General features: G+C 37.4%; 1 protein-coding gene across 1 annotated transcript in view; it reads right to left on the reverse strand.

Annotated features, from left to right (window-relative positions):
• The window catches only part of si:ch73-366l1.5, a gene marked incomplete in the record, with an annotated part of 44,171 nt that overhangs the window by 2,013 nt on the left and 24,658 nt on the right, over nucleotides 1–17,500 (reverse strand). The window contains 2 exon segments of the mRNA NM_001328072.1: nucleotides 12,286–12,391; nucleotides 14,801–15,620. Coding sequence (NP_001315001.1) covers nucleotides 12,286–12,391; nucleotides 14,801–15,620 — 926 coding nt within the window.

Genomic DNA, 17,500 nt, shown 5'->3' on the forward strand with positions numbered 1-17,500 from the left:
AATAATCATAGTTCATTTGTCAACAAAGATGACGTAGTTACAGTGTAACTATTGATTTAATGAATGACTCGTTTTTGGATATCTATGTAGCATAGATATATACATTAGAATGCATCAGTAGAGCCCCATTTTAGTACAGGGTAGGGCTCCTTTGAAATGAATGCGGTACCAAGCTGCTGAAGAATTACACATATGCACATATATCTATGATCTGGAGTTTTCCCGGGGGTCAGTATGCACATTTTTACATGTTTTAACATATCGCTAGCATGTTTTAGCACATTTATAGCATGAATTACTATGTTGACAGAATATTTAACATGTGCTAATACATGGCTAACATGTTTTAGCACATTGTTTGCATGCATTACCATGTTGTTTCATGTTAAAATATTCTAGCAACAGAGTAATACTTGCTAGCAATGTGTTAACACAAGTTAACATGTTTTAGCACATTGTTAGCATATAGTACTTTGTTCCTAGCATATTTGAACATGTAAACACACGGCTAGCATGTTTTAACACATTGTTAATTTTAAGTACCATAGTGTTAGTGCATTTTAACATGTTTTACACACTGTTAGCTTAAACTACCATGTTGTTAGCACATTGTAGCATGTTTAACATATCGCTAGCATATTTTAGCACATTTAAAGCATGAATTACTATGTTGACAGAATATTTAACATGTTCTAATACATGTCTAACATGTTTTAGCACATTGTTCGCAAAAATTACCATTTTGATACATGTTAAAATATTCTAGCAACAGAGTAATACATGCTAACAATGTGTTAGCACATTTGAACATGTTTTTAACATATGGCTAACATTTTTAGCGTATTAATAGTATGAATTACCATGTTGGAAGAATATTTAACATTTTAACATATGGCTAACATGTTTTAGCACATTGTTAGCATATAGTACTATGTTCCTAGCATATTTTAACATGTAAACACATGGCTAGCATGTTTTAACACATTGTTCATATTAAGTAACATAGTGTTAGCACATTTGAACATGTTTTACACGCTGTTAGCTTGAACCACCATGTTGTTAGCACATTGTAACATGTTTTAACATATCGCTAGCATATTTCTGCCCATTTATAGTATGAATCACTATGTTGACAGAATATTTAACATGTTCTAATACATGGCTAACATGTTTTAGCACATTGTTCGCATAAATTACCATTTTGAAACATGTTAAAATATTCTAGCAACAGAGTAATACATGCTAACAATGTGTTAGTACATTTGAACATGTTTTTAACATATGGCTAACATTTTTAGCGTATTAATAGTATGAATTACCATGTTGGAAGAATATTTAACATTTTAACATATGGCTAACATGTTTTAGCACATTGTTAGCATATAGTACTATGTTCCTAGCATATTTTAACATGTAAACACATGGCTAGCATGTTTTAACACATTGTTCATATTAAGTAACATAGTGTTAGCACATTTGAACATGTTTTACACGCTGTTAGCTTGAACCACCATGTTGTTAGCACATTGTAACATGTTTTAACATATCGCTAGCATATTTCTGCCCATTTATAGTATGAATCACTATGTTGACAGAATATTTAACATGTTCTAATACATGGCTAACATGTTTTAGCACATTGTTTGCATTTATTACCATGTTGTTACATGTTAAAATATTCTAGCAACAGAGTATTACATGCTAACAATGTGTTAGCACATGTTAACATGTTTTTAACATAAGCCTGACATATTTTTAGCATATAAATAGCATGAATTACCATGTTGACAGAATATTTAACATTTTAACATATGGCTAACATGTTTTAGCACATTGTTAGCATATAGTACTTTGTTCCTAGCATATGTTGCCATGTAAACACATGGCTAGCATGTTTTAACACATTGTTCATATTAAGTACCATAGTGTTAGCACATTTTAACATGTTTTACATGCTGTTAGCTTGAACCACCATGTTGTTAGCACATTGTAATATATTTAAACATATCGCTACCATATTTTAGCACATTTATAGCATGAATCACTATGTTGCAGAATATTTACCTAGTGCTAATACATGGCTAACATGTTTTAGCACATTGTTTGCATGTATTACCATGTTGTTACATGTTACAATGTTCTAGCAACAGAGTAATACATGCTAACAATGTGTTAACACATGTTAACATGTTTTTAACAAATGGCTAACATTTTTTAGCATATTAATAGCATGAATTACCATGTTGACAATATTTAACATTTTAACATATGGCTAACATGTTTTAGCAGATTGTTAGCATATAGTACTTTGTTCCTAGCATATTTGAACATGTAAACACATGGCTAGCATGTTTTAACACATTGTTCATATTAAGTACCATAGTGCTAGCACATTTTAACATGTTTACACACTGTTAGCTTGAACTACCATGTTGTTAGCACATTGTAACATGTTTAAACATATCGCTAGCATATTTTAGCACATTTATAGTATGAATCACTATGCTGACAGAATATTTAACATGTGCTAATACATGGCTAACATGTTTTAGCACATTGTTTGCATGTATTACCATGTTGTTACATGTTAAAATAATCTAGCAACAGAGTAATACATGCTAACAATGTGTTAGCACATGTTAACATGTTTTTAACATATGGCTAACATTTTTTAGCATATTAATAGCATGAATTACCATGTTGACAGAATATTTAACATTTTAACATATGGCTAACATGTTTTAGCACATAGTTAGCATATAGTACTAGGTTCCTAGTATATTTTAACATGTAAACACATGGCGAGCATGTTTTAGCACATTGTTCGCATGAATTACTATGTTGTTACATGTTAAAATATTCTAGCAACATAGAAATACATACTAACAATGTGCTAAACCACGTTAGTCATGCGTTAAAATATGTTAACATAAGTTATTTAGATCATCATGCAGAAAATATTCATTTAAAAGATAGATTTGTGAGGTGTGTATACTCATATATGCTGAGCACTGCAATAATTAAAATATAAAGCGTAATAAACACTTAAATGTGCAATTTAAAAGTGTTATTTGTACTAGTCTAAAAACACACAAGTCATTGAAGCAAAATAGGCAGTGCATGAAAAAATGTTCATCTCTTTTGCCTTAAATTGTCCGTAATTCCCCTCTAATCACATTAGGCTGGCCATCCTCATGCTGCTGATCCCAGTGATGATCATAATGAGTGTGTTATGAGAGATGAAAGTGTTGATTAGTGGAGTAAATAAAGGAGCATGTGACTCACCGTGGGCAGATGTGCTGTTCTGATGTTACGGGTTAAAGCTTGTGTTAGCTGTGCAGCCTTAAAATCTGACCGAAGCCCATCAGGAAAACATGCAGGAGAGACGCTTGAACAAAGTTAGTGAAGGCTCTCGCACACACATTTGTTCTCATGCGATCACATTTAGCATAAACTACTGTGCTACTATATTTAACATGTTTTAACACGTTTTAGCACATTGATAGCTTGAACTACCACGTCGCTAGTACATTTAAATTGATTTTAATACATGGCTAGCATGTTTTAGCACATTGATAGCATTAATTAGCATGTCGACACAATATTTAACTTTTTAACATGTTTTTAGCCCATTGTTAGCATGAAATACTATGTCACTAACGTATTATTATATGTTTTAACACAGCTAGCAGGTCGACAGAATGTTTAAAAAATTTTAAGACATGGATAACATGTTTTAGCACATTGTTAGCATGTGTTACTATGTTGCTAGCATATTTTAATGTGTTCCAAGGCCATTGTTATCATTACTATGTTGCTAACATATTTTAACATGTAGCACATGTTTTTGTTTTAATACTTTGTTAGCTCGAATTACCATTTTTCTAGCACATTTCAAGTTTTAACACACAGCTAGCACATTTTAGCACATGTATAACATGAATTACTATGTTGACAGAATATTTAACATGTTTTAGCAAGTTTTAGCAGATTAATAGCTTGAACTACCATGTCGCTAGAACATTTAAATAGGTTTTGACACAGCTAGCATGTTTTAGCACACTGATAGCATTAATTATCATGTCGACACAATATTTAACTTTTTAACATGTTTTTAGCCCATTGTTAGCATGAATTACTATGTCGCTAACGTATTTTAATATGTTTTAACACATAGATAACATTTCGACAGAATATTTAACATCTTTTAAGACATGTATAACATGTTTTAGCACATTGATAGCATGTGTTAAAATGTTCCAAGCACATTTTCACATGTAACACATGTTTGACCACTTTATTAGCTTAAATTACCATTCTCCTAGCATCCTGTTCGCTTAAATTACCATGTTACAAGCACATTTTAATAAGTTTTAACACATGGCTAGCATGTTTTAGCACATTGATAGCACAAATTACTTTATCGACACAATATTTAACACGTTTAAACATGTTTTTAGCTAATTGTTAGCATTGAATTATTATGTTGCTATTATGTTTTAACATGTAATGCATGTTTTTATTTTAACACTTTGTTAGCTCGAATTACCATTTGGCTAGCACATTTTAATAAGTTTTAACACAAAGCATGTTTGAGCTAGCATGTTTTAGCACGTTGATAGCATGAATTATTATGTTGACAGAATATTTAACATGTTTGAACATGTTTTAGCACATTGTTTGCATTTACTACTATGTCGCTAACTTATTTTAACTTGTAGCGCATGTTTTAACTCTTTGTTAGCTCGATTTACTATTTTGATAGCAAATTGGCGTGAACTACCATGCTGCTAGGACATTTTAATACGTTTTGACACATGGCTAGCATGTTTTAGCACATTGATAGCATGAATTACCATGTCAAAACAATATTTAACATTTAAACACGTTTCTAGCCCATTATTATCATGAATTACTATGTTGCTAACATATTTTAACATGTAGTACATTTTTGATTTCACACTTTGTTAGCTCGAATTACCATTTGACTAGCACATTTTAATAAGTTTTAACACATGGCTAGCACGTTTTAGCAGATTGATAGCATGAATTACTATGTTACTAGCATATTTTAACATTTGACACATGGCTAACATGTTTTAACACATTGTAACATATGGCTAGCATGTTTTAGCGCATACATAGCATGAATTACCATGTCGACAGATTATTTAACATGTTTTGTTACATGTTAAAATATGCTAAAAACATAGTTATGCATGATAACAATGTGCGAAAACATGTTAGCCATGTGTTAAAATATGCTAGCAACATGGTAATTCATGCTAACAGTGTGATAAAACATGCTAGCCATATGTTAAATCATGTTAAAATGTCCTAGCAACATGGTAATTAATGCATTACTATGTTGTTAGCATTTTTAACATAACACATGCCTAGTGTGTTTTAACTAAAATGTTGCTAGCACATTTTAACATGCTTTAACATATGGCTAGCATGTTTTATCACACTGATAGCATGAATTCCCATATTGCTAGTATATTTTAACGAATAGCTAGTATGTTTGCTAGCATTTGTTCTTATGCAATCACATTTAGTCATTAGGACAAAGTTATGACTCAGTGTTACAGAAAATGAACACGATTTGAAGCATGTCCCGCAGTGGCCTACAATAATGTTCAAGGCACCATGAGGAATCGGTTTTCCTTGATCTTACCAGATAAAGACGTCTGATGTACAATGACCATTCTGTGAATCACACATGATTGACCACATTAACACATCAATGGTGCTTCCTAGCACATCGTGAAAAAATCATGAGGGTGATGGAAATCTAAAATATGAACTAACTCCTTATAAACATGGGCCTTGGGATGTTCTAATAATTGATATCATCAATATAAAAAGCATGATACGATCTATTTAATAGTCGCTAAATATGCTAAAGCCACCGATTCCCATTTAGAGCACATGCAAAAGCATGCAAGAAAAAAAAACAGGATGTTCTCTAGAGCTACTTCCATATATTTCAACTGCAATGAAAAGTATTTCTCTCGTCTACTTTGAATAATAGCATCTGTTATCCGTGTGAGGGACAGTAAATGTCTTCCAAATATATCTTTCACTGGGACAATCAGATATTGCTACTTCAAATGCGTGAGATTATGCAAGCATTACTTGATCAGCAGAAAATGACGTGTACTGCATCTCCTTTGTGTGTGAAACTGGGCTTTATTTCCATACATTAGAGCACTGATCTGTACGCAGCATTTGAGGCATTCAGATTCCCTTCAAAATGCCTGTAACTCACAATTTAATTCCAGGAGATGAACTTAGGTTGCATATTGCAAGCTAACTCCTACTGAAATGTATACAGAATTAAACTGATTTAACAGAATTACTTGATTTATCAATTAAAAAACTACTAGCAAAAGTCAGAACAAACATGCTGGCTTGAGAAAGACTTGCTAAGGTAAGCTTCATAAGCTAACATTTCAACTTATGGTTAAGTAATAAAGGGGAAAAGCACAAAGACGTAGCACTTCTAGTGTTTTAACAAATGGCTAGCATGTTTTAGCACATTGTTAGCATGAATTACTATGTTACTAGCATATTTTTACATGTAACGCATGACTAGCGTGTTTTAACGCACTGTAAGCATTAATTACCATTTTGCTTTCACATTATTAGCTTGAACTACCATATTGCTAGCACATGTTAAAATGTTTTAACAGATGGTTTACATGTTTAGCACATTGATAGCATAAATTACCATGCTGCTAGCATGTTTTACCATGTAACACAGGGCTAGTACGTTTTAACACATTTGTAACACAAATTTGCATGTTGCTAGCACACTGTACCAAGCTTTAACACATGGTAAACATGTTTTAGCATACTGCTAGCAAAAATTACCATGTTTCTAGCACTTTTTAACATGTAACATATTTTAACACATTTCTAGCATGAATTACCATGCTGCTTGGACATTTTAACATGTTTTTACATCTTGCTAGCATGTTTTACCACTTTTTTGGCATTAATTACCATGTTTCTAGCATGTTTTAATGTGTTTTAACACATGGCTAACATGTTTTAGTACATTGATAGTATAAATTGCTATGTTGCTTGCATATTTTAATATGTAACACATGGCTAGTGTGGTTTAACAAATTTTTTGCATGAACTATCATGTTGCTAGTGCATTGTTAGTTTGAACTACCATGTTTCTAGCATATTTTAATATGTTTTAATACATGGCTAACATGTTTTAGCACATTGGTAGCATAAATTATCATTTTGATAGAATATTTTAATATGTAACAGTTCTAGAGTGAATTAACACATTTTAGCATGAATTTCCATGTTCTTAGCACATTTTAACACATTAATAGCATATATTACCATATTGCTAGCATATTTTTACATGTAACACATGGCTAACTAGCACATTGTTAGCATAAATCACTATGTTCTTAGCACATTTAAACATGACTAACATGTTGTAGCACGTTGAAATTATAAATTACCATGTTGCTAGCATATTGTAACATGTAATGCATGCCTAGTGTGTTTTAACACATTTTAGCATGTATTATGTTGCTTGGACATTTTACCATGTTTTTACATATAGCTAGCATGTTTAACCACATTTTTGGCATTAATTACCATGTTACTAGCACATTTTAATGTGTTTTAACACATGGCTAACATGTTTAAGTACATTGACAGCATAAATTACCTTTTTGCTAGCACTTTTTAATATGTTTCTGCATATGGCTAGCATGTTATCACATTGTTTGCATGAATTACCATGTTGATAGCACATGTGAATATGTTTTAACAGATGTGTAACATGCATTAGCATGTTGTTAGCATAAATTACTAGGTTTCTGGCACAGTTTAACATTTTATCACATGTCATTTTTTACATATTGTTAACGTGATTTGCTATGTTGCTAGCACAGTTTAACATTGTAACACGAGTCTAGTAAGTTTAAGCACCTTGTTACAATGAATTACTATGTTGCTAGCATTATTTAACAACTAACGCATAGCTGACATGTTTTAGCACATTGATAGCATAAATTACCATTAAAATTACCATTTTTCTAACACATTTTAACATGTTTTTACATATGACTAGCATAGCTGATGTTTAATCACATTGTTAGCATGATTTATCATGTTGCTAAGACAGTTTAACATGTTTCAACACATGCCAAACATGTTTTAGCACACTGATAGCATACATTACCACGTTGCTAGCACAAATTTAACATGTTTTAACACATGGCTAACATGTTTTAGCACATTGACAGCATAAATTGCCATGGTGTTAGCATATTTTAACATGTAACACATGCCTAGTGTGTTTTAACACATTTTTAGCATGAATTACCATGTTGCTACCATATTTTGACATGTTTTCCCTGGTGAAAAATCCAGCTTAAACCAGCCTAGGCTGGTTGTCTGGTTTTAGCTGGTCGACCAGCCTGGTTTTAGAGGGGTTTTTGGCCATTTCTAGGCTGGTTTCTAGTAATTTCCAGCCTGGTCTTAGCTGGTCAGGCTGGAAAATGACCAGCCAAATTCAGCTTAAACCAGCTTAACCAGCCTGGTTTAAGCTGGATATAGCTTGTTTTGGCTGGACTCCCAGCTTGGTTAGGCTGGTCAAGCTAGTTTTAGCTGGTCATCCTCCAGCCTGACCAGCTAAGACCAGGCTGGAAATGGCTGGAAACCAGCCTGGAAGTGGCCAAAACCCCTCTAAAACCAGCCTGGTCGGCCAGCTAAAACCAGCCAACCAGCCTAGGCTGGTTTAAGCTGGATTTTTCAGCAGGGTTAACACATGGCTTTTCTTTTCGTCATCATTTCTGCCAGTGTCTATAAATCACACTGGTGTAGAGAATGATTATTGACATTTAGCCACTCACAAATGTCAAAATCCTTCAATAAAATGCATTAAGACATCAAATGTGCAGGGTAAAGTGTCCAAATGCACCTTTATTAGCTATAAATAATATAAGGTAGTATTAATTTGGATTCATATCCGGTTTTCTGCTCCACGTTCACGCTCTCCACCGAAAGCATGACTTGTAATCGCATCATGATGATAATAATGCACAGGCCTCATGTGTGCTCAGTGACCTGTATTCTGAGTGTGTGTTGTGCAGTGTGAGCTGAGGAGACACAGTGATCATAGTGTTGAAGGGACCGTGGAAAATTCACCCAGAAATCTGCTTTTTGTCACCATTTACTCGCTCTCATGTCACGCTACACAACACAAAGGTTTTATTTTTTTTATTTTTATGCACTAAAGAGAAGTGTTTGGGCATGTTTAGGGAGGATAAAAGCATGACATTATGGAAACAATGAAACATTTGTTACTTTAATAATGAATAAATCTAATGAAATCAGCAGTAACAATGACACCTTTACAATCATGATAAGACATGCGTCATGAATATGGATGAGGTTTTATGCATGCTTATGACAGCTGTCATTAAGTGTCATTCGCTCAGTTATGACGTTTTAAATGCGAAGATGACTCTGTTTGAGATGGCATTGTCATGACAACTTGATTTAAATGCATCATAACCTGGCGGCACGGTGGCTCAGTGGTTAGCACTGTCACCTCACAGCATGAAGGTTGCTGGTTCGAGTCCCGGCTGGATCAGTTGACATTTCTGTGTGGAGTTTGCATGTTGAATGAACATCATGACAACTTCCCATCACCAAGGACACATAACCTGTCGTAAACACAATTATTATGGCCTGATGACGATCATGTTTATGACAGATTTATGACAGGTTATGTTGATGTCAAGTTGATCTATGCATTTAAAATGACATAACTGAACCAATGGGGCATTACCGTGGCTTAGTGGTCAGCACTGTGGCCTCACAGCAAGAAGGTCACTGGTTCGAGGCTCAGCTGGGTCAGTTGGCATTTCTGTGTGGAGTTTGCATGTTCTCCCCATGTTTGCGTGGGTTTCCTCCGGGTGCTCAGGCTTCCCCCACAGTCCAAACACATGCGCTATAGGGGAATTGATTAACTAAATTGGCCAAAGTGTGTGTGTGTGTGTGTGTGTGTGAATGAGAGCGTATGGGTGTTTCCTGGTACTGGGTTGCGGCTGGAAGGGCATCCACTGCGTAAAACATATGCTGGAATAGTTGGTGGTTCATTCCGCTGTGGCGACCCCTGATATATAAGTGTCTAAGCCGAAGGAAAATGAATGAATGAGCGAATGACAGCTGTCATAAGCATGCATAAAATCTCATTCATATTCATGATGTGTGTTATATAATGGTTATAAAGGTGTCGTGACAGTCTTATGAACACTTCCATGAAGTAAAGTCTTACGAAGTGAGCTTCACAAGGAAAAAAAGAGACTTTAAAAAGAAAAATAATTACTGAATAGTTACATAAACGCTTACGTAAATGACTTAAAGTTTAGTTTGTTTTCTTTTATTGAAGCACAATGATAATGTTATGATGATAGCGAAGTAGTGATAACGATAATGTCACATCATAACATTACATAACACCTTGCTGAATAAACAAAGAAGTTCTAGGTTATCATGTTGAAATAAATGTCTGGGTGATTTCTGGGTGAATCTGGTGCGCAGGTTATTATGGGAAAGGAAGGATCAGATCAATGTGTGTGTGTGTGTGTGTGGGAGTGTGTTTGTATGCGTGTTCGTGTGTAATGACGGGAAGGACGAGAGGGTCAGGGGCCAAGCTGAAGTAAATGTTACCTTACCAGTGCGTGACAGAGGCTTTACTGCCTGCTGCTGTTTAAAGAGCGGTAAAGTCATTTGTCAACTCTATCCTGCAAAGATAAAGCAGGAGCAGAGCACAACGTGAGGAGAGTGCACCTACACACACACACACACACACACACACACACAGCTGTCTTTATGTGGACTTACCATAGACGTACTGTTGTTTCTACTATACAAACCACATATTCTCTCCCCTCCACCAACCCTCACAGGAAACTTGTGCTTTTACATTTAAAACACTTCTGTGTGATTTATGATTGGTTTTCCTCACGGGCAACAACAGATGTCCCATATATATTGGTATACTTAAATATATTTATACAACAGTTCTTTCTGATTCTTGAATCTGATTGGCTGATAGCCGTGCGATATTTTGCCAGTAACATCACACAAAGGCCTCTTCACCCTTCACCTCTGTGTATTACTCCGATCACATACAGCAAGCAACAAGCAGGCTACAGTTTGACAAATATTACTGCAGTTAGACAGCAAAATGTACTTTTGAGGCTTTTTTAGCAGAGAATATAGTTGTTTAAATTGCTACCATGCAAGTTATTTATAAGAATAGCGCCTATTTTAAATATTTATAATTTCTGAGAGGGCTCGTCGGCGGCCGTAAAACGGTTGACCTTTTCTCTCCACAAGATGGCGACAGAACTGCATGATAAGCCCTTACGCTTAAAAGATTTCTAACTACTGCTGACTGCAGCCACTTCAACTACACCTTTCAACACTCCCGTTTTTCCTGGGAGTTTTCTGTATTTCAGACCAATCCCCCGCAACCATCCTGTTTTTTATTCCATCCCGAAAACTCCCGTAGCGGCTTCTGTTGTTCTGACGTCAGCTGCAGATGTAAATGAATGGAGGAAGAAAGTAGTTCCTAATACAGAAGGGTTTTATATTCTCCGTGTTTGATTTTCTTATCTATATACACGATTGTGCCGTCAAACTGTTGTATAAACACAATATCACATGAGTAGCAGTGCGATATTACTGTATATCAGCACTGGTGGGACGCTAAGGCTTGAGGCTGCAACGCATGCCTCCCACCAGTGCTGATATACAGCCATACCGCACTGCTACAAGTGAGATATTGCTTATATATTTTTTTTTATTTCGGCTAGAATAAAAGCAGTTTTTAATTTGCTGGCAGGTCAATATTATTAGCCCCCTTAAGCAATATTAGTGTTGGATTGTCTCCAGAACAAAGCACTGTTATACAATGACTTGCCTAATTACCCTAACTTTACCCTAATTACCCTAGTGAAGCCTTTAAATGTCACTTTAAGCTGAATACTAGTGTCTTAAAGGATATCCAGTGAAATATCACGTGCTGTCATCATGACAAAGACAATCAGTCATTAGAAATGAGCTATTAAAACTATTGTTTTTTTTTTTTTTTAACTTTCCTTTAAACAGAAATTGGGGAAAACATATCCAGAAAGGCTAACAATTCTGACTTGAACTGTTTATGAAGTGGAAACAGTGAAAGCTGGATTGACTGTTGGAAGATGATGAACTAAAGAGAGCAGAAACACTGACCTCTGCTCCTCCTCCATCTCCTCTTTGGTCAATCTCTTCTCAAACTTGGTGGATTTCTTAGTGTCGGCCAGCTCAGCTTCATCTGACGCCACAGCGGAGGCTACGTCTGAGGAAACACAACACTGAACATCAAAATCACGCACTTTACTCTGCTACAAAATAACTTGGTATGTGATCAATGTGATCATTGTTCATGCCTGTTAAGGGTGTCACGATTTCAGATTTTAAATCGAAATCGATCAAACTTTATGCTCAATTTCGATTATCGAATCAAAAAATAGAATCGTCGATGCTGCCACGCCCCCATGTCACGACAGCTTGGCTTGCCAAGCGGGAAAAAACAGGCTTGTTGAAGTGCTTGTTAAACTGCAGAAGCAGGAGACCCGTCGACAGAGCTTAAACCCTCTCCTCTTTCAATGAAGTCGCCGGTGTGGAAGCATTTTGGATTTCCAGTGAGTTATGTTGACAACGTTCGTGTTGTTGACAAAAAAAAAACACAGTTTTGCAAGCTCTGCTATGTACGTATTAGGGTTCGTCGGATAGACAACACCGGCATCCCGATCCTCCGCCTGCCCCCGTTGCAAATCCGCTGGCGAAAAGTTCACACTCAGGCCCGGTTTACACTGATATGTCTTTGTTCTTAAATGGCATTTTAGAACGACAACGATTTGACATCCACAGTGGCGTGCAGCATTTCTCAGCAGCTTTCATCACTACCGCTAAAAACGCACATCACCTGACCACACAGACACAGAAGCACACAGCCATGCGCTCGAGACAGCGGGTCCAGGCAGTTAGCGGGTCAGTAGACTGCTTCAATCTTTCACTCACTTGTACTTAAGCCTGGTTTATACTTCTGCGTCAAGTGACTGGCGTAACCCACGGTGCATGCAACGCGCGCATCTGTGCATTTATACTTCTGTGCGCTGTCTCTGTTGGTCTGCATTAACACTTCCGAAACGCTAGTTGGCAGTGAGGTGTAAATGCTCCTCTGTGTCGAGTTTCTTCGCTGCTGTTTTGCTTTTCCTGAACACTTCCTGGATGTACAAGTGGCTCAAACTCGCTCATTTTGAGGCAGGAACCGGCGGACGTGCAACAACTTAAACTATGAGGTAAACACAAAACAAAACTTTGCATCCAGAGCTCCTTCACGGGACTCCACACTTGTAAACAATCGCTCTATCAGGCTCGCACCATTCACGCGGCTCTCGGCCCCGCCCAGACTCGTCAGCGCTACCAAGCCGACAAATCACAGAGCTTGTGCTACACGTCGTTGTGACATGTAGTTACAATTTTTGAGAGGTGCACGTCAGCAACGCCGCCGGCCACGGCGAAGGGCTATGCGTCAGCGCCGTAGCATACGCTGGTGTTTGACGCAGAAGTATAAATCAGCCTTTAGTCATTTTAGTGAACACCTCAGATACTGTTGGCTGGTTTCTGTTGCTTGTGCGTCTTTTTTTACTGACGCCATTATAACGACACAGATCACTGCCTATTCACGAGTCCCGCAGAAAAAGTGATTGACAGGTGGTAATTATGTGTGTGGTAATTAACACAGTATCTTGCCTTTATTCATTTACTGTATGATTTGTTTATGGGTAAAACAAAGACCATGCAGGTCAGGTAGTTTAAACGGTAGGCTACAAATAATTAATTCGTTATTAATTAATTAATTATTCATAATCGAAAATCGAACCGTGACATTAGAGTCGAAAATGTAATCGAATCGAAGATTTGGAGGATCGTGACACCCTTAATACCTGTCAACATTGGCATAGGAAAATAAGGGATGTGTTAGGGGAATGCTTGCACAGCACTAATAACATGAGAGCATGCTTTTGGCCAAGAAGTGAAAACAGCTAACCTATATTCAGGTATACAGATATTTGTTAAACTAATTTCAATGGCTTTTCCAAAACTCCAAAAACACTATGGTCAATACTCCATGACTTATCCAGGTTTTCCATGCCTGTATGAACCCTGTGATTCCTAAACCAGCGTGTTTTTGCATTACAAACTCTGTTTCTTTGCAAACTAGAACCCCCCGCTGATTCCTGGATGCGAACGCAGCAGAAATTGCAACCTAGAAGCCAATGTTGCACTGAGGGAACAAAAGAAGTGTGCGACCGGGACCCAGTTACACACAGGCGTCAGCTTACAGCCGCAGCGCACAAAGATCCAGTGTTTGAGTGGGTCGAATATGAGTGTGTATCTCTGCCAGCACTAAAACACCCGCTCTTATGGAGGATAAGGAGACTAGCAGAGTCACGGCAGCGAATGACAAGAAGAGAACGAAAGATTGGCGGTAAAAAAAACAGGATCCCAACTAACTACTTTCGCCAAGCAATAATAATAATGAGTCCAATGCCATGCTGTAGTGTGAACTCTACAAATACGCATTTAAAATGTCAAACAAGACATAAAAAGGCACAAAAGTGGACGTCTGGTGTTTAGCAGAATGATGAAAACAGTCTGTCGGCAATGCTCTGCCTTAAGAGTACTGATGCATCCATACCGTTATTCTCTGAGACCTCTGGAGGAGATTGGGTTGCTGAAGATTCCGGGAGGGGTAGAGATTCTGCTTCAGTGGCAGGTACAGACAGTGGCTCTGGGGTGGACACAGGCTCTGGTTCAGTTACTGGGGCGGGCACAGGTGCTGGTTCAGGGCTTGGCACAGAGACTGGTTCAGGGATGGGCACATCTTGGACTCGTTCAGGCACTGGTTCCTGGACAGACTCTTTCACTGCTTCTGATGCTGGAACGGACTCCTTTACTGGTTTAGGCACAGGTTCTGGGATAGACTCCTTCACTGGTTCAGGCACAAGATCTGGTACTGGGACGGACTCCTTTACTGGTTTAGGCACAGGTTCAGATGCTGGGACAGGCTCTTTTACAGGTGCTAGTACAGGGACAGACTCCTTCACAGTTTCTGGTGCTGGGACAGACTCCTTTACAGGTTCTGGTGCTGGGACAGGCTCCTTTACAAGTTTTGGTGCTGGGACAGGCTCCTTTGCAGGTTCTGATGCTTGGACTGGCTCCTCTACAGGTTCTGGTGCAGGGACAGACTCCTTTACGGGTTCTGGTGCTTGGACAGGCGCCTTTACAGGTTCTGTTACATGGACAAACTCTTCCACAGATTTTGGTGCTGGGACAGGTGCCTTTACAGGTTCTGGTGCAGAAATAGTCTCTTGCACAATTTCTGGGGCTGGGACCGGCTTCTTGGTGGGTTCTGGCTCTGTGACGGGTTCTGGCACAGACTTTAGCTCTTCTACAGGTGCAGATTCTACAACTGCTTCCGGTAAAGGCTCAGGCTTGGGCTCTGGCTCTGGAGTTGCCTAGAAATCAGAGAAAAGGGTGAAGAATAAGTGTCGGTTTAGCTCATTTATTTGCACCCAGTTTAAACTAAGTAAAATCTTTTATGTATTAAGGTGTATATGTTATTCCATAGGCCGATTAACACCACACTGAAAGACATAACCAGATACTACAACTTGTTTGTCAGATCAGGAGTGCAACCTGTCTGTCTCTTGGTGTCTGTCAGAGTTCATATTTGCCGACTGAAGCTGCTGAATTACCATACATTTGGTAAAGTGGCTTCTGTTTAAACACAAACACATACTGGGATTGACATCGAGATGGGGGACCTAGCAGTACTTCCAGGATCAGTTGTTGAACATGCCTTATGTGAACAACAGGCATGTGTCATAAGAGATGGCACAGTCTTAGTGATGGCATGTTGTTGCAATGGGGGGGGGGTATTAAAATATATTAAAAATATATATAATCATGATGAAAAAAATACCTGCAAACTGGAATGATGCAAAGACCAAAAACTTTTGAGGTCACCCTGATACTGTACTGACCTGAACTGAACAGTGCCGCTCAGTGCAAACAAGGCATAAACGCAAGTTAAAAAGATCTCCTTCACACTCTGTATATAATACTACACAACTTCACAGTTTACAACTTGGGGAAATTCAAGCATTCATATCGGCACTGAACAGCAGATTCAGCAGAGCTTCATGCCCCATGTGGGTAGTATAGAGTGCGTCTGTGTGACAGCTGCCATTTGCAGTACGTCATCCTTAACAAGCACCTGTCCCTGACAAGGGGACAAAGATTGTACTTCTTCTGACTAACCCTCGTCCAAACCCACTGGCATTAATCGCCATGGCTCAACCACTTTCATACACTCCCAGAAGCCTGCGAATAACAGGTGCACAAGCCTTTCAAACTACAAGTGACTTCTTGATAACTCATGGTGATTATGAGGTCTTGAGGGAGGTGATGTCATAGAATTTAGATGTCGCCTAGGTAGAAACATCACAGCTCACACTATTGTTTATAAAACCTCCAAATCAATGCTAATAGTGTCGATTTCTGTAAACTGACCTCAATTATATTGAAGCACCAGCAAAGTAAGACTGGATTGTATTGGAGTCTGTTGGGATTAAGGTTATCCAGACAGGTTACGTTTAGGATTAACGGTAGATTTGCGCCATTATTAGATTAGGTGATGCAGAATGTCAACAACAAGCTGATCAAGAAGACTGAGAACAAGCATGATGGGTAATATTGATAGGGAAAAAAAGCATTTTTACGATATCTGAAAAATAAAAGCTGTCAAGTCCTTGAGGTTTGGATGAGATATATGTTCTAAATTGTGCTATGCTGCTGCTAGCAAGTTCTGAATCAATACGATAGTGTTACTATTCTTTAAAAACTCGGTTAATTAACAGTTTCTGAACTTTTATTTATGGTTATAAATTGCATTATAGGACCTTGATTTCTGCTTTGTCGATTTGTGACGTTTTTTTTTTTTATTGATTTTTTGCCTTTATTAGATAAATTACAGAATCACCACCATGCATTAATAATTATATTTGTTGTGTTACCATAGCAACTTTAGAATCACCACAACAGACCAATGACTATAGTTGTTGTGTTACCATAGCAACTATAGAATCACTATGACAGAAACATGACTATAGTTGTCGTGTTACCATAGCAACTATAGAATCACCACAACAGATCAATTACTATAGTTGTTGTGTTACCATAGCAACTTTAGAATCACCCCAACAGATTAATTACTATAGTTGTGTTACCATAGCAACTATAAAATCACCACAACAGATTAATGACTATAGATGTCGTGTTACCATAGCAACTGTATAATCACCATAATAGAAAAATTACTATAGTTGTTGTATTA

The sequence above is a fragment of the Danio rerio genome, chromosome 3 (assembly GCF_049306965.1).
Source record: "Danio rerio strain Tuebingen ecotype United States chromosome 3, GRCz12tu, whole genome shotgun sequence".
Taxonomy (NCBI): domain Eukaryota; kingdom Metazoa; phylum Chordata; class Actinopteri; order Cypriniformes; family Danionidae; genus Danio; species Danio rerio.